The following is a 26,911-nucleotide window of genomic DNA, read 5'->3' as shown; positions in this document are numbered from 1 at the left end:
ACCAACCAGGGAAAAACTGGGAAAGGCTTCCTCCTCATCCGCAACCCAAACTGACAAAAGGAATCATGTGCAGTGGTCAGCACAAGCACAGCCCGGGCTGACAGTGTGAATGTGTGACTGCACACGTGTGCTTATGTGAGTGCCTGTGCAGGAGAAACTCTGGGGCCGAGCTGCTAACAGCTGTCCTGCTAACCTTTGTGTTTGTCATACCAGGTTTAAGGCAAGACGCAGTGAGGAGAAGTAAAAAAATAAAAAAAGGAAGAAAAACACTTGAAGTCGGGCTGACCTGACGGATACCAGGTCGGATCTGTCATGGCCGAATACAAGACCAGAAATGAAAATGTTGTTTAAGTGATGGAGATGTTTTATCCACCATGTTCACCATTGTTGGGTGCACCGATGACTTGATATATGCTATTTTATTTGTTCTACATAACCTAAGGTTGACTCCGCACTCTAAGCTCTAGATCTGGAAGTACATTTTTCATTCTCTCCACTGATGTTTCAGGAAATCCAGCAACAATATTAACTGTCACATCATATTATATAATTTGGAGCAAAGAAGTATTAGAAAACAGAAAAAGGCCAACCAAAAACAAGACTTATATATGAAAATTACAAGTCTTAATGATCAACACAAGCTTCTGTTGCACTGCATTGTAGTTTTGCATTGAATGTTTGTATACAGTGAAATCTGTAGTTTATGTAATAAGTATGATAAACACATTTTTGTTAAAATGCAGACTTTATTGTTACACAATCTCAGAGCATGTAGTGATGGTTGCAAGATTATGGGCCAATTCCAATTCCTATCTTAACCCTCAAGCTCAACCCTTAATCTTAACTGGCCCTCAAAACCAAGTGTTGAGGGTTATTTTGTCACTTAGAAATGGGACACCCCTTAAATGCAGATACGTCTTCAGACTGTAGGGGGCAGAATAACGCGAAAGCTGCGTCCAGTCTGTCAACTCCAAAAAAGAAGAAGAAGAACACATTTATTACATCACGATTATTTATTACGATCCGTTTCTCGGTCAAGTTATTAGGTTGTCAGTAAGTTATACGATGATACTCATACAAATACCACAACCACAGACATATTCAGCTGACAGTTACCACACACCACGGCTTATTGAAAAGTAAACCATAGCAAACGATCGCTTGTCTGCACCGGCCGGCTATTGACAAAATATCGTAAAATAAAAATAAATGTTACGCAACAATGACGTCAGTAATCCATAATATGGGCCTAAACTAAGATAATACAATGGTTTTCATATTTTTTATATCTCTATTAACAAAGTAAATACTTAATTTGTATCGTACTTGTTTCGCTGCTTTCGGAGTCATCTTTGTTATATCAAAACACGCAAAGCATTCTGGGTAGCCCTTGCTCCCAAGGGTGGTCTTGGAAAATCTCAATATTGAGGGCGATACAGCCCTTAAACTTGCCCCTCAACCTAATTTTTCTGAGAATCGGGACAGCACTTGCACTAGAGGGAGCGCACCTTTTTGAGATTGAGGGTTAAGCAAGGAATTGGAATTCACCCTATGTCTTATTCTCAGAAAAGAAATGTGCTTTTTCTTCTATTGCTGGTAGATCTTAGGGACATCATCCTCTACATGATGCATACAATTCATTATTCCATTAGTAGCCTAAGGTGCACTTTGGCTGCTTTTTCTGATTCGAGATAACAGCGGTGACATGACCGACATGGACAGTGCTGTAGTCACTTTTTTTTCCTGTGTGTCAGATCAGCAAACACTCATCATCTGCCAGATGCATGCTGAGGTAAAGACTTGGAAACGCTGCTACAAAGGACCTGCAGTGCAGTGAACTGTAAAAACAGACTTCAGGTCAGGTAGAATACTGTAACTACACACATTGTGACACACTCTTGTAGTCATGTTCTGAACGAAACTGGACATCAAATCATTCTTAACCTGTTTAGAATACATTAGAAATGCTTATGCAATTATTTTATCCCCAATGAATTCAATGTTTTCATGTCTGGAAAGTTGTATTTCATGTTGTGCTGCACAAGTGGATTATAATGGACAGTCAAATTTTGCATGACTAGGACAGTGACAGTCTGATATGCATCTCCTCTCGTGAGTGCTGTTTATTTTGGTCCATGGTTTTGTGGTTTTGGCCTCAGAAAACCTCTGCACACTTTCCATATATCCGCAAGTATGACTCATCTTTCAGTTTCTGAATTTCCATTTTTACAGCTTTTTGCTACAAACTTTGCAAAGCCAAATGAAACACAACATTCCTTTTGCCGCCTTTCTTATTTCACAATCATGACATTTTTTTAAAGAGTTTTGAGTCAAATTAAATCAGGCCTTGTGTCAAACGCTAAAACACAGCTGGTGGACGCTTAATCGACAGTCCTGATCTTGATGACGTCTTCAAAATCACACCAGAAATCATGTTCCAACCATAAAACAGGACTTGTTCATTCTCATTCCCCCTATAGTGTGCATGTGGTTACGTTTTTTTTATAGGCTACAGGGAGATGAACAGAATGATACACGGAGGGTTGACTGCCTCCCTTAACGGCAAAGTAGTGCTGCCCAGCAAAGCAAACCATTGTCACATCCCATTCCTGCAAGGTCTGAAGAATGTCCAATCCTTGACACTTGTCCAATCCAAGCTATCTCAAGTTCTCTCCTCCAGCTTCACAATGGCTAATCCCTTCTGACACCTCACACAGCCCCGACAGAGAATCACTCTACCCTGAAAACAATCCAGCCCTGCTCTCTACCCACCCCAAATCAGCAGCAGCATCCCCCCTCTTCTTCTGTCTGTCTGTCTTCCTTCTATTTCTCTTTACCCTCCCCTCCCAAGCTATTCCTTCGCCATTACTTTTCTCTGTGGCCTACTCTTTCTCTCATGTCTCCATCTGTCTTTGTCAAGCCATATTCTGCTCCTCTTCTATTTCGCTCAATCTTTCCTCCCCTCCCTGTCTTTTCTCCTCCGCCCTTCCTCGCTGGGTATATCACGCCTCTGTTGATGAGAATCTGTAAAAGAGACACCATGATTGCCGGTTGAGGAATAGCCTGCTTTTCCTTAAGGACTCATTGGAATTCTGAAACTGCATTTTACTCGTCTGGGAGGATGTTGCCTAAGTTGGAGCGTCTTATCTCTGAGCGCACCTTTACAGATGGAGAGAAGCTCCACAGGATCACTTTAGGTGCGAGTATAAACACAGACATCTTCCCAAAGAGACTCATTCACCCTAAAAATATTTAACTTTTTTAGAACAAAGTAGAAATGAGGGACTGGCCATGGGGATCTTGTTTTAATCGTTGCGCTGACAGCCCATTGTTAAATATTTATAGTCTAAACAGAGCAAGAAACACACACAAACACACATTTCCAGCCATATTTACACTGTAGTTAGTAAGGATTGTCCGGGGGATTTGGTCCGATTGGTTAGGGAATGTCAAATTATCACACTTGCACTTTTGTAAGTGGACTAAACCTCCTGGACAACCTCACGCAGATAAAACAGCTGCTTGTTTTGGGCGTTATTGCCTGAAAATAAGCACTGACCGTGGAGAAAAGAAAGCATGAGGTAGAAGAAACCCTGACTCGTGGATTGGCCATGTACCAAAAACGGAACTCCATCCCCTTCAGTCACCTTGTTCATTCACCACGCAAATAAACAATGGAGCACCACATTTTTATGCAGTCTTGGGGATCTTTGCTTTTACTTTAATTGTTTTTTTCCACAAGAAACTGTCCAGTTTTGGATCTGCTAGATAGTCCGTTTGCAGACCAGAGTTCGCTTATTCAGTTCGGATGAGCTTTCACACCTGTCCAAATGGAGCACACTATCTGAGGAAAGCAAACTCTGGTCCGTTTAAAGCACGCCAAACAACTCTGGCGTGAGAGCGACCCCTGATGAGACTTTCCTTATTATTCCTGTTTGGGATTCAAGAATTGAGACAAGCCACTCAAAAAAATCCCATTTATTATTTAAATGTATTCAACAATTCCAAAAGATAAGATAGACAAACATGTCATAGATTTTCATTTACAAGCTGTTTGTTTCTTCTCATCATATCTATATATATTTCTCCTCCCCGCCCCACAGAGCACAATCTCATTGGCTGCTGAGTAAAATATCTGTCATTGGCTGTAGCACAGAATAACTCGGAGAGAAAAGAACAATGTAGCTATGGCACGGCACATGCTAGAATGCAAACGCTCACTGGTATGCACGGACACATAGACATACAGACATACATACTCCCACGTGCAAACAGGCACGCACCAGACTCTCACACACACACTCACACACACAAACGTGCAGTCATAATAGGCTGAGTCAATCACCCAATCAGTTTCATTCTCAAGCAAGCTGTCAGGCCGCCACGTTGAGTAAATATTACCATAATTCCTGTGTGTCAGTGAATATGCAGCTAATGAATGGATGACATCCAGTGATGCTCGGAGACACTGAAACAGAAAAATTGCCCACTCACTGTTTCTGTGCCCGAATGCTCAGACCCCCCAACCCCCCCACCCCCTCACCACCACTACCTCCCTGCTGTCTCGCTTACGTGTGGCTCTTGATCTCTCTGTCTTTGTGACTTTCTTCAGAAGCCACATCCTTTCTTTTTGCCTCACCACAGAAGAAGAAGAAGAAGATAAAGGCTTGGAGGTTGGCACAGCGAGGAGGAAGAAAGAATGGGCACGTGTGACCACAGAATCTGAGCTCACATGTTGCTTCATGTCATGGCTGCTTGTGCCGAGTCGAGCGTTTTACACGAGCACAACGAGCAAACATCAAAAGAGTCGACTTGAATTCTATGTTTAATCCAAACAGCAGCAGGACATTGTGTGTTTGTGAGAGTTGGCTAATGGTTTATTCTCTGTAATGAAAGGCTTCGCTTTTCAGATACATTAGAAGGTACAGTGCAGAATATATTGTTATTCCCCACATGAACAATGTATATATAATAACCTTGCTATAGCCAGTGATGAGGACAAACACCCACCGCCATGAAAAGACTGACTTGATTTGTGATTCAGACGGTTTCCAAGCTGCATCACAAGTAACATCTCACAAATCCATTCTCTCACTCAAACAGGATATCTTCACACTGGACAAATATATTCTTTTTTCTTTTCTCATTTTGAGTCGAGTATAATGCAGGTCTACCAAATAAAAACACAATCTAAGGACACGGAAACAACACTACAAGTTTCAGTCAGTCGAGTCCACTGAGAATACAGCTGACCGTTGCCACTGTGGAAAGAAGAGGTAAGACCATCCACACTTGCTGGGTTTTTCATTTTCGTCGTTGGTGTTTCTGTGCGATGGAGCAGGGGCTGAAGAGGAGAGACACTGAAAGGGAGGAGGTTCTGACGCGTCGGCGTTTACATCTAGGAGGGCAGAAAATCCAGCCCGCTTCCTCCCCACGCCGCCCACCTGGCCCTTCCCAGTGTGCCCTCGGGAGCTTTGCATCCAGACTTGGCTACAGAGTCTGGGTGTCTTGGCTGATGGATACGAAGCAGAGGTGTTCGTGATGATGGAGAGAATTAGGAAAACTAGAAAGGATTCCGGCTGTTAACACACATACACACCCCTCCCCCCCCTTCATCGTACAACTCCTTCTCTCAATCCCTTCCTGTCTGACTGTCTCTGTGTCTGTCTGTTCTCAGTCTGCGTAGAGGATGAAGCCAGAGAAGGTGCTATACTTGTTGTTGTTGCCTCCATGGGCTTTGCCTCCGTCCAATTTGATGTAAACCTCGTCGCCCGCGTCCAGATGGAGGATGACGCTGTTGGAGGCGTAGTCGTAGTTCTGGTCAGCGTCTTGGGCGATGGCGCTGGCACGGACCTGGGAGACAAATATGGAGGAGACATGGGTGGGCTCGTTAGATATGATGCATATCAGGGCATTAGATCAACTCCTTTAGGAGGAGGAACTGGTTGCCGTTCCCAAAGACGACTTACACATTCACAGCAGATGCTGCAGCGGCTGTTTCAAGCCTCTGTCTTAGCGAACAGTATTTAGAGCTTGAAAGCATTAACATAATCTCCATTTACCAGGGCTGCGGAATCCTGTACACTTAAATACAGCATTACAGTATTTAATTAAGGAACAATACCTGCATAAAAGCACACAATAAGTTCCATATTTATTGTAACATGTCTTAATATTACTTATTCATGAAATAACTAACTACCATCCATAAAGTATCTTTAAATATCTCTATGTGTATGTTTTCATGCTCCTGTCACTGTCAACAGGCAGGGAGTGACTAGTTATTAATTAAGTTATTATTATGTAATAATAATAATAATACAGTGCAGACTTTGGGTCCCAAAACACAAAACAAATTGCATAACAAATTAAATGTAATTATCAAATTTCCAGTTTTACACCAAAAGTCACTTCTATTAAATCTGTAAAAGAAATTGAATCTTTATCTTTAAAAATTTCCTGTGAGACGTTCTGTAAATTGATTGTCTAACAAAACACAACATTTTATTAGATGGTGGTGGAAGTAATAAAAATGGAAGACCACAGGAGAACATGCCAGTGAGGTAATGCCCAAATAAAAACTCCAGAAAATCTGTTCTTGAAATAATATTTACACCAATGGTCCATACAGTACCTCACACGTTATATTGATATTAAATCTACAGGAGCGATCAGAGGGTCAGTCAAACTGCAGGCCTGTTTCTGTCAAGCAGATTTATGGTTTCAATCTCGCCAAAGGTCTTTTCATAGAAGACCTAACATTTAGCCTCAGAGCGATAGGTCCACGGAAAGAAGAAAGTTTCAGAAAGTTAACAGCAGAGCCGGGCGCTGCGGCTCCAGGGGCTCTTTACTGAGAAGCACACTGATGAAAAAACATCAAGGTCAACTGCTGAATATGAGCAGAAATGTTTGAGTGAGGTTTTGCAAAGCATGACAACAATCACTGGAATGAGATTTTATGATTAACAGAGGCGAAAAGCACCTTTGCCTGGCCGTGTGTATGTGTGTGTGTGTGTGATGTTTGCCATTCTGGCTGCAGGTTATTTGGAGCAGTTTCTAAATAACCTGTCTTGGCTAATTAAGACCTCTTCTCTCCCTCTCTCTCTCTCTCTCCCTCTTCCTCTCTGTCTCTCTCTCGGGAGGAAAGAGTAGCTGCAGTGCCAAATGCCAAATGAAACAATAGATGTGTTTTTTTAATGCATGCATGTGTGTGTGTGTGGCAGAGAGAGAGAGGGAGAGCCTGATACAGTGAGAATGACCTTGTAACGTTACATACAAAGTTATACAACTGTAAACTTAACTTTGGTGGATGAACAGTAAAAAGTCACACTCTGGATGTGGACAGATTCTACCAAGCTTTCAGAGCCAACATGGCAGACCCACTGTCAATAAGTGCTAAGCTCGTCAATGACACTTTTACGTAAAAAAAAACTATGACCAAATCTGCTGACACTTCCGCGAACCACTAAAGACTGGACAACTGTTACAACTGTTACACTGTTACAATTGGCCCAGGCACATTTAACCAAAACTACTTAGGCCCACTTTACATTTTCCCTCGACAACTCCCAAGTGGTTGCCCCGAAAACTCACAACTTCAAAGTGCGTATAAAGAGAACGCTTCGGGCTTGCGACAGCGGGAGGTCAGGGGTTTAGGCGATTAGCATATAGTGTGCGCTAATTAGCATATATGACCCCCGCGAAGAAGGGCGCTGGACGCACCTCCGAAACAAAGTGCCTGATCAGTATCTGGTCGGAGGACGAGATCCAGAAGAAGCTGGAGTCATCCAGGCACAAGATGGTCTACGTAAAAATGCAACATCGGATGCAGGAGGCCGGCTACGATCGCACAGTCGAGCAAGTAAAGAGGAAAGTTCACGACCTGCGCGCTGCTTTCAACAATGTGGCGAAAAACAACAACAAGAGTCTCTTGCCCCTTCTATGACAAACTGAATGTGTTTCTGGGTGGCAGGGAGGCTCTGGACCCACAGTCCCTCCTGGAGTCACAAGAACACTCAGGTAAATGTTGTTTCCTGCCAGATTTCCGGGTGGTGTGTCTAAAGACGTCGCGTAATGTAAAGTGGGCCTTAATAGTCAATGACCAAATAGCTCGGAAATGTCAAAAAGAAAGATTTCACTTGTGCGTCTGAGTCATTGGAGTCAGAACACTGTAGGATCCTGTCTGAAACCCATATCAGCAACACGATCTGTTCTACACGTGAGTGCTAGTCCTGTTTTTTATTTTTTTACGACAGATGTGGTTTTCACCTGCTATAAAACAAAAGAAGAAACTCTTCCTCTAACCCTAACCACTAATATTGACTTGATTTACGAGAACTAAACTAGAACTCGAACTATTACTAAAACTGAATTTAACATGATGTCATTCAAACCACATAGAACAAATCAGGTTTCAGGTATCATCCGAACAACAATATTTAGAAGTTTAATAAATAATGAAAATAATCATATACAATCATTTATGTTGTGTCTGGCTCTGAAGATGCACTCCTCCTGTATCACTACTGGACTCCAGATCGACCTTTTCACAGAAGAGGACATAGATTATAGTCATCTTCATATACGGTACAAACACATTATACTGTATATACACTCCTGAACAAGACTGATGAGTAAATCTTTCCCAGTTTCAAACCAAAGAAAAAGTCATAATAAAGAGTAAGAACAATCAAAGTAAGACATCTCAGCCACATCATAATCAGACTACGCTGTCTTACTTATCTTAAACATGATAATCAAAATAATAAGATTAATGGTCCCATAATAATTTGAGTCCATGTTAAAGTTAGGCACTGATCATGAGGTTAAATCATTCCTATATGATGATCGGTGGATCATAACGCTGTCATTTTTAATGATTAGATGTAAGGACAAACTAACATTGAATGCAATCAAACACCGAGATAATAATTTTTTTCTTGAGATGTAAGATAAAGTACTGTGCAGCCTTTAATGAAGCCACTGGTTAAATTGGCCACAAAGAAGAGGCAAAATTGACATAAATAGTTTTTTTTTTGTTAGTTTTTTTTTTGTTTAGCATTAGGAATGTTCTAATCTTCTTTCAGTAATGTCTTTATTCTCAGTTCATCCTCTGCTGATTTTCAACAACTTGCTGCTGGCAACATGCCGTTGTGGAGGATGTGCAGAGTTTTATTTATTAATTTATCCATTTTAAAGCAAAAATGTAAAGCTTTTATCCCGTAGTTTGAATTGCTGTTGAAAAGAGTGATTGATGGTTTTCATTTAGGAACCACATATAATAAAATCACATATTTCCGAGCATTAAAAGCCTCTAGAGATTCGCTCACAAAAAGATGTGAGGTCATGTAATAAGAACACTGTGTTTTTGTGTGTGTATAAAAAGCATTTAAGTGGTAAGGTGGTCAAATATGTGACACCTTTGATGATCCTGTGTGAACCAGGCTTTGTGCTGCAGTGTTTGTAACTTGGGAATTATACAACATCACTTAACAGTTAGAGTATATCGTAGGCGAGACTGTATTTCTGCTCATATTCAATACTAAAAAATGGTCAGTGTTGCCACTGTGTTTATCTTTGACTCATAACATTACGGAATAGTAATGGTACAGCAACAGGGAAGTAATAGGGTCATACTTGTAGTGGCCAAGTCTAATTGGTAGTTTGTTCAGAAGTGTAACTTGGAGAAACTTTCTTATACTTTGACTTAAAATGCTCTGTTGCAACGTTACTTTCAATCAGTTTTCCATACAAAGTCTTTAAACATAAAAATCATGGTCAAAAAAACTGCTTGCTTCAGCAACACAAACTTAAATTTGTTCTGGAGGAATAAAGCAAGAAAATACAAATCAATGTATATGGCTCCTACAATACGCTCTTATTTTGTAATCATCAGGCAATAACTACGTGTGAAAATGTCAACTTTATACAGATGTAACTATTGATTTTGATTCACAGAAATGCTCATGTGAACAGGGGCGCAGCTTGTGAACAGGCAAGGCAGGCAACTGCTTGGGGCCTTGAGCTGTTAGGGGGCCCCCGACACTCAGAGCCTGAGGGCTGTTTTTACTGAAATGTGCAGTGACCAGCCGCCTCCCCGTCCCCCTTAAAAAAACAATGGGCGATTTGCAATGACATCTCAGCAGGAAACCTCCCTAAAGGGGCCCCACCTCGAGTTAACTTCTGTGAAGTTATCGTTCTGCAAGTTTTCCAACTCGTTCTGCAAGTTGGAAAATGAAGAGGATTATTTACAGTGTAATGCATATCTTTTTTACTCAGTTTATATATGTTTTTTTCAGTTATTTACAGTATTTTATTTTTTTATATAGTTATATTGTTTTATAATGTGGGTTCTTTACAGTGTAATGTATTTTTTTACTAAGTTTATATAGTTTTTTAAAAGCTATTTACAGTATTTTATTGTTCTTTACATTTATAGTTTCACATACCTTTTAATTGTTCCATGTTATTTCATTCATTTAGAAAAATATATATTTTTCGTTGGTGTCAGATTATTTATAACGTAATGGTGATGAACACTGGTTGGAAGGAAGGGCCCCCTGGGAATCTTTGCTTAGGGACTTTTGCTTATAGAGTTACAGACTCTAGAATCGCCTCTGCATGTGAATGTATCACAATCATAGCCTGTAGTCATTATCAAGCTGTCACCTGCATATAAAGCTGGAAATAACATGGTCTTAGTGTGATTACTGTGTTATTTCCACACTATTACCATGGAAACTGTATCTGTTGGCTTTACATAATATTACTGACCTATTACACAATGATCACTATACAAATACCATGATGCAGAGTGTTTTGTTGAATTTTGACACTTACGTCCATGTGCTTCATATGAGGCAATGAGATAATCTCTCATCTTTGACATAGTCTGTGCATATTGACACATGTTTTCATAGATTTACTATCAAACTACTTCATATTATATTATTACTTTATCTTTGTGGTTTGATTTGCAGTAGTAGTAGTAGTAGTTGTAGTAATTGTCCAGAGCAGGTGAAGAAATTACCTTCTCTCACACATTATGTTATGCTGAAATTGATCCGTAATGATACAATTTTATTGTCTACAATGTAAATCTACAATAAATTCAGAATTTTATCATAAAGACAGATTTTAGAGCTTTGAAAACTTTGGAAACTGTCAAATTATTGTTACACTTTTTGCACAGAGACCAACGTTGCAACCTTGCAAACCATCAGACACTTCATTCTCTGAATAGTTTTCAAACAGTTAAGATGTGTTTTCGCTTCAGCCTCAGCTCATGGCATTGAATTACAGAGCACAGAGATTAAGACATTTTTAACAACTTCATTGTCTGTTAAAAAAAACAACAAGTTTTTTTATTGATGCGCAGACATTTGAAGATGATCATTTAAAGGGATTTAAATGACTGAGGCAAAGCGTAATTATTTTTCACCGTCTACGGCAACACCTGGTCTGGTGTGGTTTAAAAGAGAGAAATGGATTTTTCTTTTAAAACACAACACGGACAGTAGCAGCCACATTGGATTTGATGAAATAAAATAATGAAATTCCGAGGAGAGGCTTTAATGTGCGCGGATAATATATTCAGTATTGTACTTTTTTTGTTGTTTATCCTCCTGATTAAATCTAGCACAGCTCATATCGATGTGCAAACAAAACCTCCTGTTCTGATTCCGCGATGCCCGTGTCCAGTGCATATTAATATGATATGATGTGCCACGAGTGTGCAAAGTCAACAACGTCTTATTAGACGGTTACTGCTTTTGGGTTGGCGGCGGTGGTGGGGGTGGTGTCAAGAGGATTTGTCAGTTGGGATTTTAATGAAACTTTAGCTAAATATTTGCTTGGCAGGTGTTCACACAGAGCCTGGGAACCTCTGGAGAATGTGTAATATATCTTAAATTATAACCTTCATTAGTCATTAAGGAGATCATTTTAAGACTTCTGCAAGGGCATGTTTTATGTGTGTTTTTTTATAGTGGAGGGGCAGATACAATTATAAATAATATTTTACTTGAGTGGAGAAAGTAAACTTCCACTGAAATGTGTCTATTTCTTTTTCGTTCTGCTTCTTTATTCAAATGGATGTTTTTTTTTAGAATAATTGTAGGCCTCTATCTTTTGTTTTCAGTGAACACATGAATAAAATCTCTCACTCTGTTTTAAAAATAATGAAGAAGGAGCAACTTTTGGACTCGTTGTTATTGTATATTTATTCGTTTGTTTGTTTCTCGCACCCAGACAACTTGTTAGGGATATGAGGGAAAGGTTCAAATGGAGGATATGGCAGATCTATAGTGAAGGGACGAGCAGGACAAACAGCCAACTGGCAGTGCGTGACCTTGATGTGCAATATTGAGAGCAACTTTGACAAGACAAACAAAGCATGAGGCGGTAAGCGCTGGCGCCAGCGATGGTAAATGAGGTGTCGGGCGATGTTGTCTTCCTTGTGGCTGCTCGTGCGTGTTTGCATCCGTCATTTCGTCAACGTGATGACTTTGATTGAATAAAATTTCCGCGTGGAGACACGGCGGAAACTCACGGGCCCCGTGTTTTGGACTTAATAGATAGATGTTGTGTGCCCGTGAAACGTGAAGTGTGAATTATCTTAACTCGTGCACTGTTTAATTACGAATGACGTGTGTGACAGTTATCAATAATGATGGTGTTTATTAGAAGAGGCTGCTCCAAAGTGGGCACATATATATATATATATATATATATAAAAAAGGCTGTGATTGCTGCTTGGTCTTATGGGATTTTTGTTACGATCAACAATTTCAATTATATGATGTTTGCATCTCATTTGGCATCTGTAGTGTGCGGTATTACTGTACGCTTGGCTGCGCTCCTTTCATTATGAACCATTAAAGTGAACTGTTTATGGAAATGGTGACAATGTGAGGCTTTATTTTGGTGTGTGTGGAGCAGGAGGAGCTCGTAAAGTCTCTCTGGGACAGTGATCTTACAAGAGGCTTTGTCACAGTGACAAGGACATGTCTCGTGGGCGTCTCTGACAGGGATTTGTTGACTTGATTGTTGAGCCTCCATTTTGGATCGACGAGTCCATCGGCCCTGTTTAAATCAAAGTGTACCGCTGTCTAATTGTGTTTGAACATTCCAGCCGTGAACTGCATGCGTAATCGAAGCTTAGATGGCTTTGCCACTGCTATTGAGTCTGCTCCAACACTTTCCCTTGCACCACACATATAAAACACACAGGCACCTGACAGGACGCCATATACACATACATCCATATGCAGTTTTTTTTTTTTTTTTACTGCTGCACACACATACATATGGGAGCACGTTTTGTTGAAATAATGAGGACAAGAAACTATGATGGGCTGGGGGAGAGTTGTAGAATCAGAAAGCGGCGTGTCCCCTTCGTGTGTTACAGGTTTATTTGTTGAAGGAATCTAAGTGGAAACATAAGTGGAATGAAATGGTAACAGGAGATTTGCCATCTGTTGGATGAGAGCAGAAAAGAGGCTTCCTGGATGCAATTCACCAGCTGTTCTCTTTGTACCTGCTCAGCCTGCTTTTGAAACAGAATGACTTTTCCTTTTAAATGTTAATGAAATTGCTTATGTTCATGCTAAAGGTGAGTCCGGTGTGGGGCAGCGGTTCATTAGTACCAATAAGGTTAGAATTAATATTATCGACCGAATATGAGCGTCCTATTTCCTGCAATATGATTATTGATATCCTCATATAAAATATTGATATTTTCCTTGAAATAATACAGTGGTTTTCCACCAAGAATGCAACTTAGACAGATATTACTATATAATTATCCATACTACTGCATTTTCAAAACTATATTTCTTTGTAAAGCACACTGTGTTGCCATGTTTTACTTAAATACATAAATAAATAAGGTTTCACATGATATCATCGTTATTGTGCGCTGTATCATATTGTTTCTTGAGTCACCCTGTGTTTCCCAGCCGTAAACTGAATTGTGTGCAACTGATACTTCATCCAAATGTTGCCCGAAAGTGTCAAGAGGCCGGGGGAATTTGATGATGATGACAGAGGATGAGATCAAAACAGCTTTGAGGTTTTGAAATGGAAATGTTGTGCAAGGAAAAAATACACATATATATATCTATATAGATATATATATATAGATATAATAAAATAAATAAAATAGGCATCAACTTTGACCTGTGATTCAGTCGCTTTTTCTCTTCCTGAATCTGACTCATCAGACTCCGTTAATGAGTGCGGCGCACAGCACCGTCTGCCTCTACAGTTGGAGAACAATCACAGACACTACAATCACCACTCGCAGCATTGTCTTAAAAAAGAGACTTGCACTGCAAAAATGTACAACTTATGCTTCCTAGTAGCCCTCAGGCACTTAGATTTCCCATTTTCTTGAATAAAAAAAAAAGAAAGGTGATTCCTCTAAAACGAGGCAAAGTGAGTGTCTGTATTAGCGTTGGATGAGAGGCAAAACTGACAGCACCGCTATGACATGCATTATTCATACAGGATCCAATTCATCCCCTCGTTTTTAGTGTGAATGTGGGAATCTTACCCATATTTTAAAGGGGGGGGGGGGTTAAACACTCGGAGCTGAAGCAAACTGGGAGTCATTTGAAGCCACAGTCTTTGCTGCTTTCCTGTGAGGAGGGATAGGATAATCGTGGGTATCCCCGAGTAATACAATTTCGGGTACGGCTAAATGTCAGGGGCGTGGGGGAGAGGGATGTTTGCATAAGAGGGCCGGGGGCACTTCTCTGACTCCCATGTGGCCCTCATTATAGTGAAGAAGCCTTGTGAGTCAACGCCACTGCATCCTTGAGTCAGCGAGCCACGGGAGACATTCCACAACCTATTTTAACCTGTTTTTTTTTTTTTCCTGATCCCTCAGCACACGAGATATCGTAGCAGTATTTTATGAGCTACTTAATCTAATATGCCAGCACAGTGTGCACACACTGCTGGGCTCTTATGGCTCTCTGTGTAGCTCAGGGTGAAGTGAAATGTTTTAAAAGTAAATTGAATCACGGCAGTGGTGGAGGGCAGTTCTCAAGCAAGTTCAGAAACTTCACCAATAAATGATGGATTTTTTCCCCGACCGTGCTTTGCAGAGGACAGCCCGATGTCATCTTGACATTTCCAATCTGTGTGGTATTTCCTAACAACATGGGCCAATCTTCATTTAATAGCCCTCGCACCTAATTAGGCCAGCTCTAATGTTCCACTCGGCAGAGTGTCAAATCCAATGTCCAATTACACAGCAGATCAAGGCCAAAGGTCCGCCTCCACTACCACCGCACGGGCTGATTATAGAAGGAGTGTCACGGTTTACATCACACCAAAAAGAAGCGGGTCTGTCAGAGGAAAGAGACACGCGTACATGCACACACGCATGCACATATACGAACGTAAGGGGATCAATACTGTGGGCAAAGATGCTGAGGGACTGAGGGAGGCTCTCTCAAAAACCCTGCCTGTCTATTTCAGACAGAGTCTCTCTGTTACAGCCGGCAGACACACAGAGGCCTCTCAGTGCTGAAGTCACACCACGATGACGAATAGCAGGGCCGAACATTACCTGAATGTTAAAATCAATCAAGTCTAAGTGTTGAGGTAGTGAACTTCAGTTAGTGCTTGTAACAAATGAGATGAGGAAAGATGATATTTTTTTTTTTCCTCTGGTCTAGGTATTATTTTGATAAGCTCGTTGCGGAGACCTCGAATGATTCCTCTCTTTGTTATTCACACGTTTATTTTGAGCATACGTCAATAATCAAATCAAACAGACACCACCGTCCAGATGGCTTCTCCCTCGTGTTTAACGTTAGGATTTACAACACATGCTATAATATAACATATGTGTGGGTTATCACCTGGATACGCATGCAACAGGACAAATGGGCGTCCATGCGCACCAGAGCCGAAAACCTCCTCCTGGAGCTTTCCTTCATGAGCGGAGATGGACTGAAGCGAAGAGTTTGACAGGAAAAATGACACGTGACTGAGTTGAGCTCAGCTCATGGTTTAAACAAAAAAAACAAAAAAAAGACAGTGGAAGACACTGAAGCGAGGAGAGCTCAAAAAAAACTGAAATCTGAAAATCTGAAATAAAAGTCTGTCGCCGTAGCCTGTTCTGTTACAGAGCAATGCATCACTTGAAAGCGATGAGGAATATTGATGGCGTGGCTGTGTTCGCGGCTCAATCCTGTGATCTCTCTTGTTAAAAAGAAGTTTTCTCCTTAAAAACAAAAACTCTCTGCTCCTTCAGGAAAGTGAGCTCCCAGAGTTCCGCCATAGAGGAGAGATGGAGGGCAGAGCACAGTTGGGGTGGGTTACAGCAGAGGGTTGGGGAGCAGGGCTGTGAGTGTGTGAGTGTGTGTGTGTGTGTGTATGAGCATGTGTGAATGAGTGTGTATTTGAGGAGGAGGCAGCAGCGGTAATTGCTCGGGAAGAGCCATGTGCACGAAGGACGTTGAAGCTTATTAAAGAAGGAGACAGAGTGATTATTCACTATGGCCCTCTTGAGAGACTGACGCTGAAGTCATTGCTTTTAATTAACTCTGAAACGGTTTTGCAGATTAATAACAATATTAAGAAGGGAACGGAGAGGAGAAGCGCAAACACATCCTGGATCTGATTCAAGCTTTTTAATTACAATTAAACAGACTCGGTAGCACAAAAGCACAATAACGATGTCTTTTCCATCCTCCTTTTTTCCCCCCATATTCTGCTGCCTCCACTAAATCTTCATTGTCACTGCCGTGTCTCTCAGGATGTGTTACAAGACAGGTTATAGCAATTCATTGATGAAGTTATTGGACTATTTGGAAAGCAAGTAGAAGAACAACGAGTAGAGTTTGTGGCGAGAAACCTGGGAGGGTGCTGAAAATAGATTCCTTATTTTGTTTGTTTACCAGGAAGCTGACTGACTTTTTGGTCCCGTTAATAGAGGTGTCAAAGTCCTGGGGACAGAGTATTGTTGTTGCCAAGTTAAAAAAGAGGCAAAGACATAAAGTTACCCATGGAAGATGAACACTGCTTGTAAGAACCCCTGGAGTGGAAGGAGCACGTGCTGGATTGAAACAGCACTGCAGGAAAAAACTGGAAACCTGCAGCTTCACTAAAGCCAAAAGATGATAAAATGCTCGCATTGTCTGCAATTCCCTGGCCTCCACTGTTCCACCTCACACTCTAGCTTTTTTGCCGCCTTAATGAGCTGAGGAAAACACCGGTGTGACTGCAGGAGGCTCCCGTTTGACCCTCAGCACTTCATCAATGATGTAGCATAAGTTGGGCTCAACATTTATAACCATTCCAAGTCATTTACACAGATTGAGGCTCTGGGGCCAACGACCTAATAAACGCCACAGCGAGAGGACTCCACTTTTATGCACGAGCTGTGCATGGGACAGACGAAGACGGAGACAGAGGAGCAGTTACCACTTTATAAACATTACGCGCTGCTCTGGGGACACACTGTGTGCGTCTAACTTAAGTACCTCCACACCCACCTCTGGGGAGCACAATGAAGCGGGAACAGAAGGCTTTTTATTGGAACATATGTTCTTCTTCCTCTATTATACTGTATATCAATGCTTTTACGCCTACTCATAAACATTCCTGTTGAGTGAGACATTATATATAGAGGGTGATTGCTGTAACTCTCTTTTTCTTGCTGGCTATGAACTTGGCCAGGATAAAGGGATTAACCTCTAGCTGCCTTGGCAAGATTGCAGATTTATGCCAATGCAGAGCCACTGCCAACCACTTTTTTATCTCCACATTTCCAACACTTGTAAGAGCCCTTCTGGTTGATAGTAACTTTTACTTAAATACTGCACTTCCCCCCCAAGAAAACATAGATAAGAACTTCAGAAAATGAATGTGAGAAAAGGTATTTGTGATTTATGTTGCTGCACAAATCATGAGTCTTTGTGACTGCACAGCAAGTTCATGACTATGAATAGCACTTCCTGGGACTTGCAGAAAAGTGTGATGCTGTTTTACTCATACAGTAAAACAACATCTGTCACCAGCAGCATTTCTGTGTATCCATGTGCGCAGGTGACTTTTTGAGTACTAAGATTGATGGCAGTTTCAGGGACTGCAATACGTGTGTGTGTGTGTGTGTGTCTCTCTCTATAATGTCAAGGTGTTTCTGAATTGTCCCCACCGATAAATTTACCCGCCTCAAACGATCTTGCCATTTTAACTTCTCCCCCCTCTTTGTAACTGGTGACGTCTGTGCTGCAACTTTGACTTGTCACATTTTAGTGAGCAGCAGAGGAGTTGATGGTGAATAAGTTAATAAAAATGTCTTCAGCGGACAAAATGTAATTATTTGATGACATTAAAATGTGTGCTCTGATAGATGACAAACATCTCTTAATGCATATTACAGTTAATGTAACATCCGAGCACTGCTAATGATGACATTGTAATCAACCAGGCAGGTATCTTCTTTGAAATTATCCCCCATGACTGCATTTCATTCTGACATGAACATTATTGGGTATATTTAGCTTGTCACGTTGATCTTTTTGCTGATGTCACACACGTCTTCGTTTTATTCTGAAAGTCCTGTCTGCAGCAGACAAAGTGACACAGAGTTAGACAAGTGTGTGCTGCAGGCTCTGAGGTGAGCTCTGATGTCCTGCTGAATGACTGTGCTCTTCCTGCAATTATAAATAATACTTAATATTAAGTTATTTTCACGTGTATAATTTACAGTAAAGATGGGACTATTTACGCATCACTAGGCTCCATCATGAAACTCCTGATTTGTGGAAGGACAGAAGAGAAAGACGGATTTAGAGCTGAGATTTGAGAATGACTGTTTGTTTGAAGAGCATCCAACCAGAATGTATTTTCATTCAACTGAAAAAAACACACAGCAAGAGTTCTATGACGTATCTAATTATTAAATAATAAAAAAACACTTCCAGTCTCTTGTGATGTGTGTATACATGTGTGCTTATGAATGAATACAGAGAATGAATACAGATCTTTAACAAAATGTCACATTTGCCAGGATAAAAAAAAAAAAAGGAAAATTAAAGATTTAAGATTAAATGAGACATGAGCCCTTGAATGACAGAAATTATAACTGAGCTTGTGATACTATAGAATAGTTATAAAATGTGAAAAATGCATCCTTTTAACATCTATTTTACAATAATCCCTCCTTTTAACAGACTGGAACTCAGTATTCATTCAGAAAGTACATGTTTTTGTGATTGATATCAGTAAAAAGTATTTTTAAACCCTTTAAACTATGACACACGCTGATATGTATATGTATTTTTTTTACATTAATAAGTTGTATTTTTCCTGTTTGTTTGCTGTGCACACTGGTGGATGCACGGTTGCAGCTTACAGCAAAAAAAAAAAAGAGAGACTGAAATCATCTGTGCATCTTTTAAACAGCAAAGTAAAAAAAAGGAAAACATATTTTTTTCAAAGCCACTTCAAAATGTAAGCGATCTGACGGCTGATCGGAAGGCTGCAAATTGCGCTGGCGCCCATTACCAACCTGAGAAGACCCTCGGGAGGCGCAAAACCAAATTAGCGCCCCATTAAAACGATGCATCAAAGAAGCCGTGGATAGACCGCGCAGGTGTCATGATGCACATTTAACACGAGTGCACAGATCCGGTGAGTTTGCACCGACTTAATTGTATGCTCCAGATATTATAAATGATTTCGATTTCCTACCCGTTGTTTTGCACACAGTGCACCGGTCAGTCACATATATTTAAAAAGTTAAGAGTCTTTCGTGGAATATATTATTAACGTTCAAAATAATAATAACAAGGATGGTTTTGACAAACTGATACTCGGTAGAAATACATTTACAGAGAGCATTATCTCTTTTTTCATTCTCATTCTACTTAAACTTTGCAAATCCCGAAGCTTCTCTGTTTCCAAACAGTTTAAATACCAGCACTCCACAAACTTGGATTTAATACAAGGAAGGAAGAAAAAAAAAAAAACACAGATCGCCTCATCCGTTTCCAAACGGCAAACATGACGCGCTCCCTGCAGCCCAAACTGTGACCGTCCTCTGCACGCGGCAATGTCAGGACGCATCATGCGGTGAAGGGGACGCGGGTTGCAACTAGTCAACACATCTTAATCTCCGGGCGCGCTCACTGTCACAGCTGTGCGCTCTGGGCTTTGGAGGAGCGCAGCAGATGCGCACGCTTCCCTCACAAAGTCACTTTTTAAATTCACTGACTTTTTTTCTTTTTTTTTTTTTTTTCTAAGAAAAATAATCAGCTTCCTGCAGTGTCTGGATGTTTTTTTTTTTTTTTTGTTAACAGAGTCACAGCGGACGTACAGCAAGGGAGAAGGTGAGCATCAGAGAAGTCGTATGTGCTTTAAAGTGAGGAAAAGAAAGTCAAACAAATATAATTCAAAGCACTAACCTGGCCATTCTTGCAGAGGTCTGCCCACATGCTGGTGCCGTCTCCTCCTCGCATCAGCACATGGTAGATGAAGAAGTATGTGCCCGGGATGCTGCAGATGAATTTGCCCGAAATGCCATCATAGTTGTTGCCCAGGTTGGTGACCACGTCGTCAAACTTGAGGATCTCGTAGCCTTCGTGGGGGTTTTTAAGCCCTGCATAGAAAGCCACTCGAGGCACAGTGCTGTAGGTGGCTGTGCTGATAGCTCCATTTCCCCCCAGACCCAAAACCCCAGTCCTTCCCTGATCCCCTCTGTCACCAGGAGGCCCAGCAGGTCCCGGTGGCCCTGGTTCTCCTGGTGGTCCAGGTGGTCCAGGGAGTCCGGGCTTGCCTGGCCTGCCAGGCTTCCCCTGTGGGCCCTGCAGTAAGGTGGAGGGTGGAAGCACGTTGCTGTGGTCGCTCAGCGCCTCTGCCTCAGCCTGTAGACCGGTGGAACTGGTGCTGCTGGCTGGTGTTCCCTTGTTCAGGTAGGGGTCACACACCATGCGACAGGTGCCCAGCATCTCATAGTGGCTGGCATCTGTACCCACAGAGCTGACGAGCACCGGGATGAGGACCACCAGCACCAGGACCAGCATAACCCCCACGGCAGCCGCCACCAGGGTCTTCCTCCCGATGCTGAGTCGGGGAAGGGGCTGCGCTGCCAGCGTGGATCTCCCGGGAGCGGAAATGGTGACTGCTTTGTGTGGGGAGCCCGTCGCGGAGGAAAGGGATCCAAGGATCCCGAGAAGAGTTGCAGGAAGAGTGGAGTGTGTGTGAGGGTGAGACAGAGACCCTCATACACTTGATACACCTCGCTGCTCCACTCAGTCACACTCAAACAGACAGGCAGTCACTCACACATGCAAAAAGACTTGAGGAAGCCCAGGCATACACAGGGAGACATTCAGCGTGTACTTACAAACACAATCTGACTTGTGAGAAGAAGCAAGAAGGATGCAGAGCCCAAAGGGATGGAGTGAGGGAGAGAGAGAGAGAGCAAGAGAGGGAAGGAGGGAGGGAGGGAGAGTGTGGGAGATACAGAGCAGTGACTGGATTTGTGTGTATGTGTGTGTGTGTGTGTGTGCGTGTGTGTGTGTGTGTGTGTGTGCGTGTGTGTGTGTGTGTGTGTGGTGGGTTTGTGGTGCCGGATTCTCAGGCTTGGCTTTTTATACAGTGGCGGCGGCAGCAGCTGAGCCCCCTCCTCCCCTCTGCTCCCCTATCGAGTGTGAGGTTGGTGTGGCTGTGTCCCCGTCCCCCTCTCTCTCTCTCTCGCTCTCTCCAGCTCACTCAGAGGAAGAGCTCTCATCCCGTTGCATTTCCTTCTCCCACTCTCCTCAACTAAAGAGGCACCGACACAGCCACCCCCCTCCCTGACCATGTTGCTCCCCTTATCTTTCATCCCGATCTTTTCCCCCCCCTCTCTCTATCCTTGCTTTTCTTCTTTCTCCCACTTCTGATGCCATTTCTCACTCCCTTGCTTTTTCTTCTCTCATCAGCATCCAGTGTCTAAAAATAAAGATGGAGCTGTGGAGAGACAGTCTTTTTTTTTTCCTTTCTTTTCCTTCTTCTTCTTTTCTTGGAGGTGGGCTCTAAACATTCATGCATACAGTGTATGTGTAAAGACACAAGGCAACACTTAAATCTGCTATGCCAGCTTCTCGGGCAAAAAAGAAAAAAAAGAGGTGCTAATTACCTAAAGCAAATGCCAAGAATGAACACAATGAGCCAAGGACTTGCAGTCTATATCACAATGATAAATGTATCTTCATACAGTACGTGGATGATGTTTTAAAAACTTTTAGAATGATCTTCTTACTCCGAGACACTTTTTAAGGGCAAAGGCAGCAAATCTATTTTTCTGTTAATAGCCACTGACATCTGTTGTTATTTTATTCCTCCTCTTTGCTTTGCCTTTATGTCAATAACACTGTTTCTCCATCTGAATGTGCTGACACCATCCCTTATTGGTGTTGATTTCATGGTTTTATCAAATTAAGCGTCCTGCTTGGGGGGAGAAAATCTATATGCAGCAATGATGTCATTTGTTTGACATTTCCATCCCTTGGAGTGATGAATGGTGAAGTAAGACAGCAAATAATAAAGTCTGCAGACGGCAAACACAGTCGTCCTGTGAAGTGTGCAGTTGTGTTTGTAAAGAGCTCGGTCTTTGGTGTTTTCGGTCTAATACAGTTCAGAACTCAATATGGACAAATTCAATCAAGGACCTGGGAAATGCTAAAAGTTCACCTGTCGACCAGTTGGGAAAAGAGCGTGCAGGTCTTTCTGTACAAAGCTTCACTCTGATGAATAGTGAGTAATTACGGAAACCCCTGCTGGTGCTTCTACGTCATGTATGCCAAGGTGATCTTGCTCCTGTCCCACCCCTCCATCACACTGCTTAGTGTCCAGTTTTTGCAAATGAGTCCACATTTAGACCTACAGACTGTGGGTCTCCCCCGCTTTGCAGGGTGAGACCAGGGAGTAACACTTTATTGATTTTTATTGATTAACCACCAGGGGGCAACTCTGCTGGTTGCAAAAAATAACTAGTTTAGCACTTCCTTCTCAAGCCTCACAACAATTAACCTAATACCCTTAGGATTTTTGGGGTCTTAAGCCGTGTTTCCGTCATGGTACAGTTGAGTTTGGTACAGTATGGTACGGTTTGGAACGGTAAAGCTCTCGGTCAGTCTTGAGCTTCGACTGAGACAGATATACGTAGCATGATGAACGCGACACAACATGGAGGACGTCCAGCAGCAGTTTGTGGCTGTTTGTCCCACTAAGATGTCAAACTTTGTATGAGAAAAGCCTGCAGGCGTTGAAGAAACTCTGGTCACATTTCTGTCACCCAATCAGCTCCACCCATGCAATACCATACTCTGGGCACGGAAAAATGTAACGGTTGGGGCCAGTTATTTTAGTACTATTCCTAATGGGAACGTACAAAACTGAACCGTTCCACTTGGTGGAAACACGTCTCTAATCTTTAGTTTTCTTCAAGAGAACATGCTGTCAGTTTATCTTTTTATAACAGAAAATAAAGCATGACACACATGAGCGGACACTGTGTGGCTGACAGCTAGAACTGTCCTATAGGAACCTCTCCATCATCAGATCCATCATTCTTCATCCTCCAAATCATCAACCACCACCAGGGTCTGGACTGATTTACCAAGACGCTGCTCAGGCTTGATGACTTCAGTCTTAATACTTTCTTTCTGAGTTCAAGCACCAAAAACTCTGTAAATACTTTTATTATCACCTTTCATTTGTACAATCTGTACTAAATAATTGATTTTCTTTCATGATTTTCCTGAAACAAATTACTATCATTTACTGTGCAAAGTTATTCAATAAAATTATGAATAAAGCGATGGTGTTTCCTCAGTAGTCACTGGAGTGTATTTTTAGAGAAATACATAAATAATAGAACATGTACATTCAAATATGTCTTCAAGAGTTGAGGCTTTCTGCAAAGGTGTACACCTTCTTTAGCTGCTATGGACAGAGTTTACTTTCTTAAATAAGATAAAACTGAATGTACTCCATCACAGGAAAACACATGAAATACTTTCATTCTGATAATGACATTACATCACTATGACATGGCAGATAAACTCAGTAACATTTGCTTAATAAGCTGCAGCTTTGTCGTGCACAAACATGCGGTTGCACTCTCCTGCTTTCACCTCCAGCATGCAATCATCTCACCTGCGGCAGGAGCACACCTGCTCCCAATTCACTCATCAACTCAGCCTACATATTTCCTGGTCCTGCAGTCACTCATCGCCAGATCGTAACAGACTACTCAGTGCTAACGTCGCGACTCTCCTGAAAAACCTCTTTACTCTCGTGCTGACTCCCTGCTTGTTGTTTTTGCCCTTTTTTTGTTAAAGCGGACCTAGACCGGAAGTTCCAATTAACACTGTTTTTCAGTGTGTATCTGCGTCATTACCTTGTTTATGAAGCCCTGAAGGTTCAAAACAAACAGTTCAGCCACTGCTGAGAACGCTGTGTTTTATTGTAATCTCGGGCTCAGCGAGATCTCTGAAAAAACCCGGTCCGGTTACGTAAACACCGGTTCTCCTGAACAGCAGATCCTCCTGCTTCGGGCACTAGTCCGGGCACATCCGGTTGCGTACATTGAACCGCAGAAGAAGAATAACGTCAGTTGTGGAGGTGTTTCACAAGCGACAGTGTCTTCTGACTCCGGGTCAAAGTCATAAAAGGGATGTTTTGATAATGAGTAGCAGTGCATCCACCATTCCTTCCGTCACTTCCGGGTATTGGCCAAGACAGTTGGGAAGGTTCTGCGCTGGCTGGCCAATCACAACACACTCTGTCTTCTGGGTATCAGAGTTCAGACTGAAATATCGCGGCTGAGGAACACCATTAGAAAAGAGAGATTTCTATCGGCTCGCTTACAGCAACAAGGAGGTTTTTGACCATAAAAACAAGTTAATGAATGTAAGTAGACCTCCATAACTAACATATAATATATGTTAGTTATGGAGGTCTACTTACATATTATGTGCAACGGGACTCTATGTGAGCTTTAATCCTTGTGCTCTCCTGTGTACAGTGCTCTCTCCCGCGTTCATTCTGCTTTTTGGCGCTGATCCTCACTGCTGTTTAAAACCGATATCCGTGGCACCTCCACTTCCGGCACTTCAACTACTTCCCTCACGTTTGTTAAACCTATTAGAATAAACTGTTTAAAACTGCCACATTACTGAATGGCAACAGCCCCATCTCAGCAAAAAGTTGTACATTGTGCACCTTCTTCAGCTGCTTTATTATGCACAATCATGACGGCGTTGACTGAGAGAGAGTTTAACTCAGATTAAATCAGATAAAACTGAATGTACAACTGACAGAAGAACAAGCTGTCATATTACTCCACTGTGAAATGGTGGCTAACCTCAGTAAAAAGCTCCAACTTGGTCATGCACAAACATTCGTTTTGGTTTGGACAAAACGTCCCAAAGATTTGAAAAATGTAAGAAGATGTTTTTATGTTATCACAGGTGTATCAAGTGCATTCATAAACAACAACACACCTAGAAAAAGTATTTTTAATCCCACACATGGATATAATTGAGCTGTGTTTTATCCTTACAGAGTGTATTATGTTCAATATGTCAGTATGTGAAATCAGCTGCTTTGTTCATTTTGGTCGAATAAATAATTAAATAAATCCCCAAGCTCTTGGCTCTTTCAGCAGTTGCCTGTTTTCTGGCACGGCCGCAGACTGTCAGTGTCGGAGTTGGACCGATCGCTTGTGATGAATTGAGACGGATCAGTGAGCAGGATGCCGCAATATTACACTTGACGTGTCACCAGCTATTTCGGTGGATTTGTTTTTTTATTTCTTTCTCTTCATCGTCATCATCATCATCATCATCATCGTCATTACATTGAAGATGCACACTTGCAGCTTCACCACATGGACATGCAATGTATCACTGAGATGAGTCTGCGAGACATGGCACATCAGGTGTTCCTGCTGTACAGTGCATATTTGCCTGTTTGTTTTATATCTGGTAACAGACGTGGAGTTTGCCTATATGAAGAAACACACAAGCCCCAAATTAGTTTTGGGGTTTGTTTAGGTGTGGAGGGAGGTGTTGTTTGCTTTCTTTGCACCTGCCAGCTGTAACTGCCACTCAGATCACTCAGTTTGCCCCAAATCTCTAAATCTCTGAAACTCTGAGATCAACGCACACCAGAGAGGACAAATAGTGAGCGATAGCAATGAGATGAGAAAGATGGGGGAGACGAGTGTTCGAGAGGCAGACGGGGAAGCACGTTGCGACGTGGAGAGGGAGTGATCTGCTGTGTCTGTGCTGAGCTTTACGCAAGTGAAATTGATTTGTTTTGCTTGACTTGTTGGAGAATCCACGGTTGTCAACCACAACCAGGGTAAAACATTGGTGTTGGTTTTGAACACTGAGTAACTGCATGGTGTAGAAACAAAATTTAAAAGCTTTTTAGATATGACCTACACAATGTACACAATGTGCATTCAATTCCGGGTCAAATTACTTTTCAATGAACCTAGGTTTTAGGCGCCGATCAGCGTCAACATAAGACTGAACACATTCATTTCTTCTGAGATGTGCGTTGCTCATTTATCAATATATATATATATATATATATATAGTAAAGTCATTATTATTATAGAAATATTTACATTTTAAAACTTGAAACAGTTTATGTGTGCATAATAGTCACTGAGAGCTATTTGTTTGCAGCACGTCCGTGATGTCACATTTCACACATGCAGGGATAAATAAAACGTACCACGTGGCAGAACAAACACTGGCAATAGGACTTGTGTTCAGCGTTATTTTTTGTGGCTTCACAAGGGTTATTTACGGTAATTTTAGTGTGAAAGAGGCTTAAAGGGACACTGTGTAGTATTTATGGGTTTATATAACCCAAAGTCCAATTTTTTATA

At 41.7% G+C, this 26,911-nt stretch overlaps 1 protein-coding gene across 1 annotated transcript; it reads right to left on the bottom strand.

Moving 5' to 3' along the window:
• Window positions 1–5,673: 5,673 nt before the first annotated feature.
• Window positions 5,674–21,113, bottom strand: LOC310932616 (C1q-related factor-like; the record flags this gene model as incomplete). The annotated part of the gene is made up of 2 exons (XM_083895942.1): window positions 20,427–21,113; window positions 5,674–5,853 (listed from the first exon to the last, which is right to left on the bottom strand). Exons 1-2 carry the CDS (start codon window positions 21,042–21,044, stop codon window positions 5,674–5,676), a joined length of 798 nt encoding a protein of 265 aa, XP_083752068.1. The 5' UTR covers window positions 21,045–21,113.
• Window positions 21,114–26,911: the final 5,798 nt, after the last annotated feature.

The sequence above is a fragment of the Microchirus variegatus genome (assembly GCF_963457635.1).
Source record: "Microchirus variegatus genome assembly, chromosome: 10".
Lineage (NCBI taxonomy): Eukaryota > Metazoa > Chordata > Actinopteri > Pleuronectiformes > Soleidae > Microchirus > Microchirus variegatus.
This window is presented reverse-complemented; position numbering and strand designations above follow the sequence as displayed.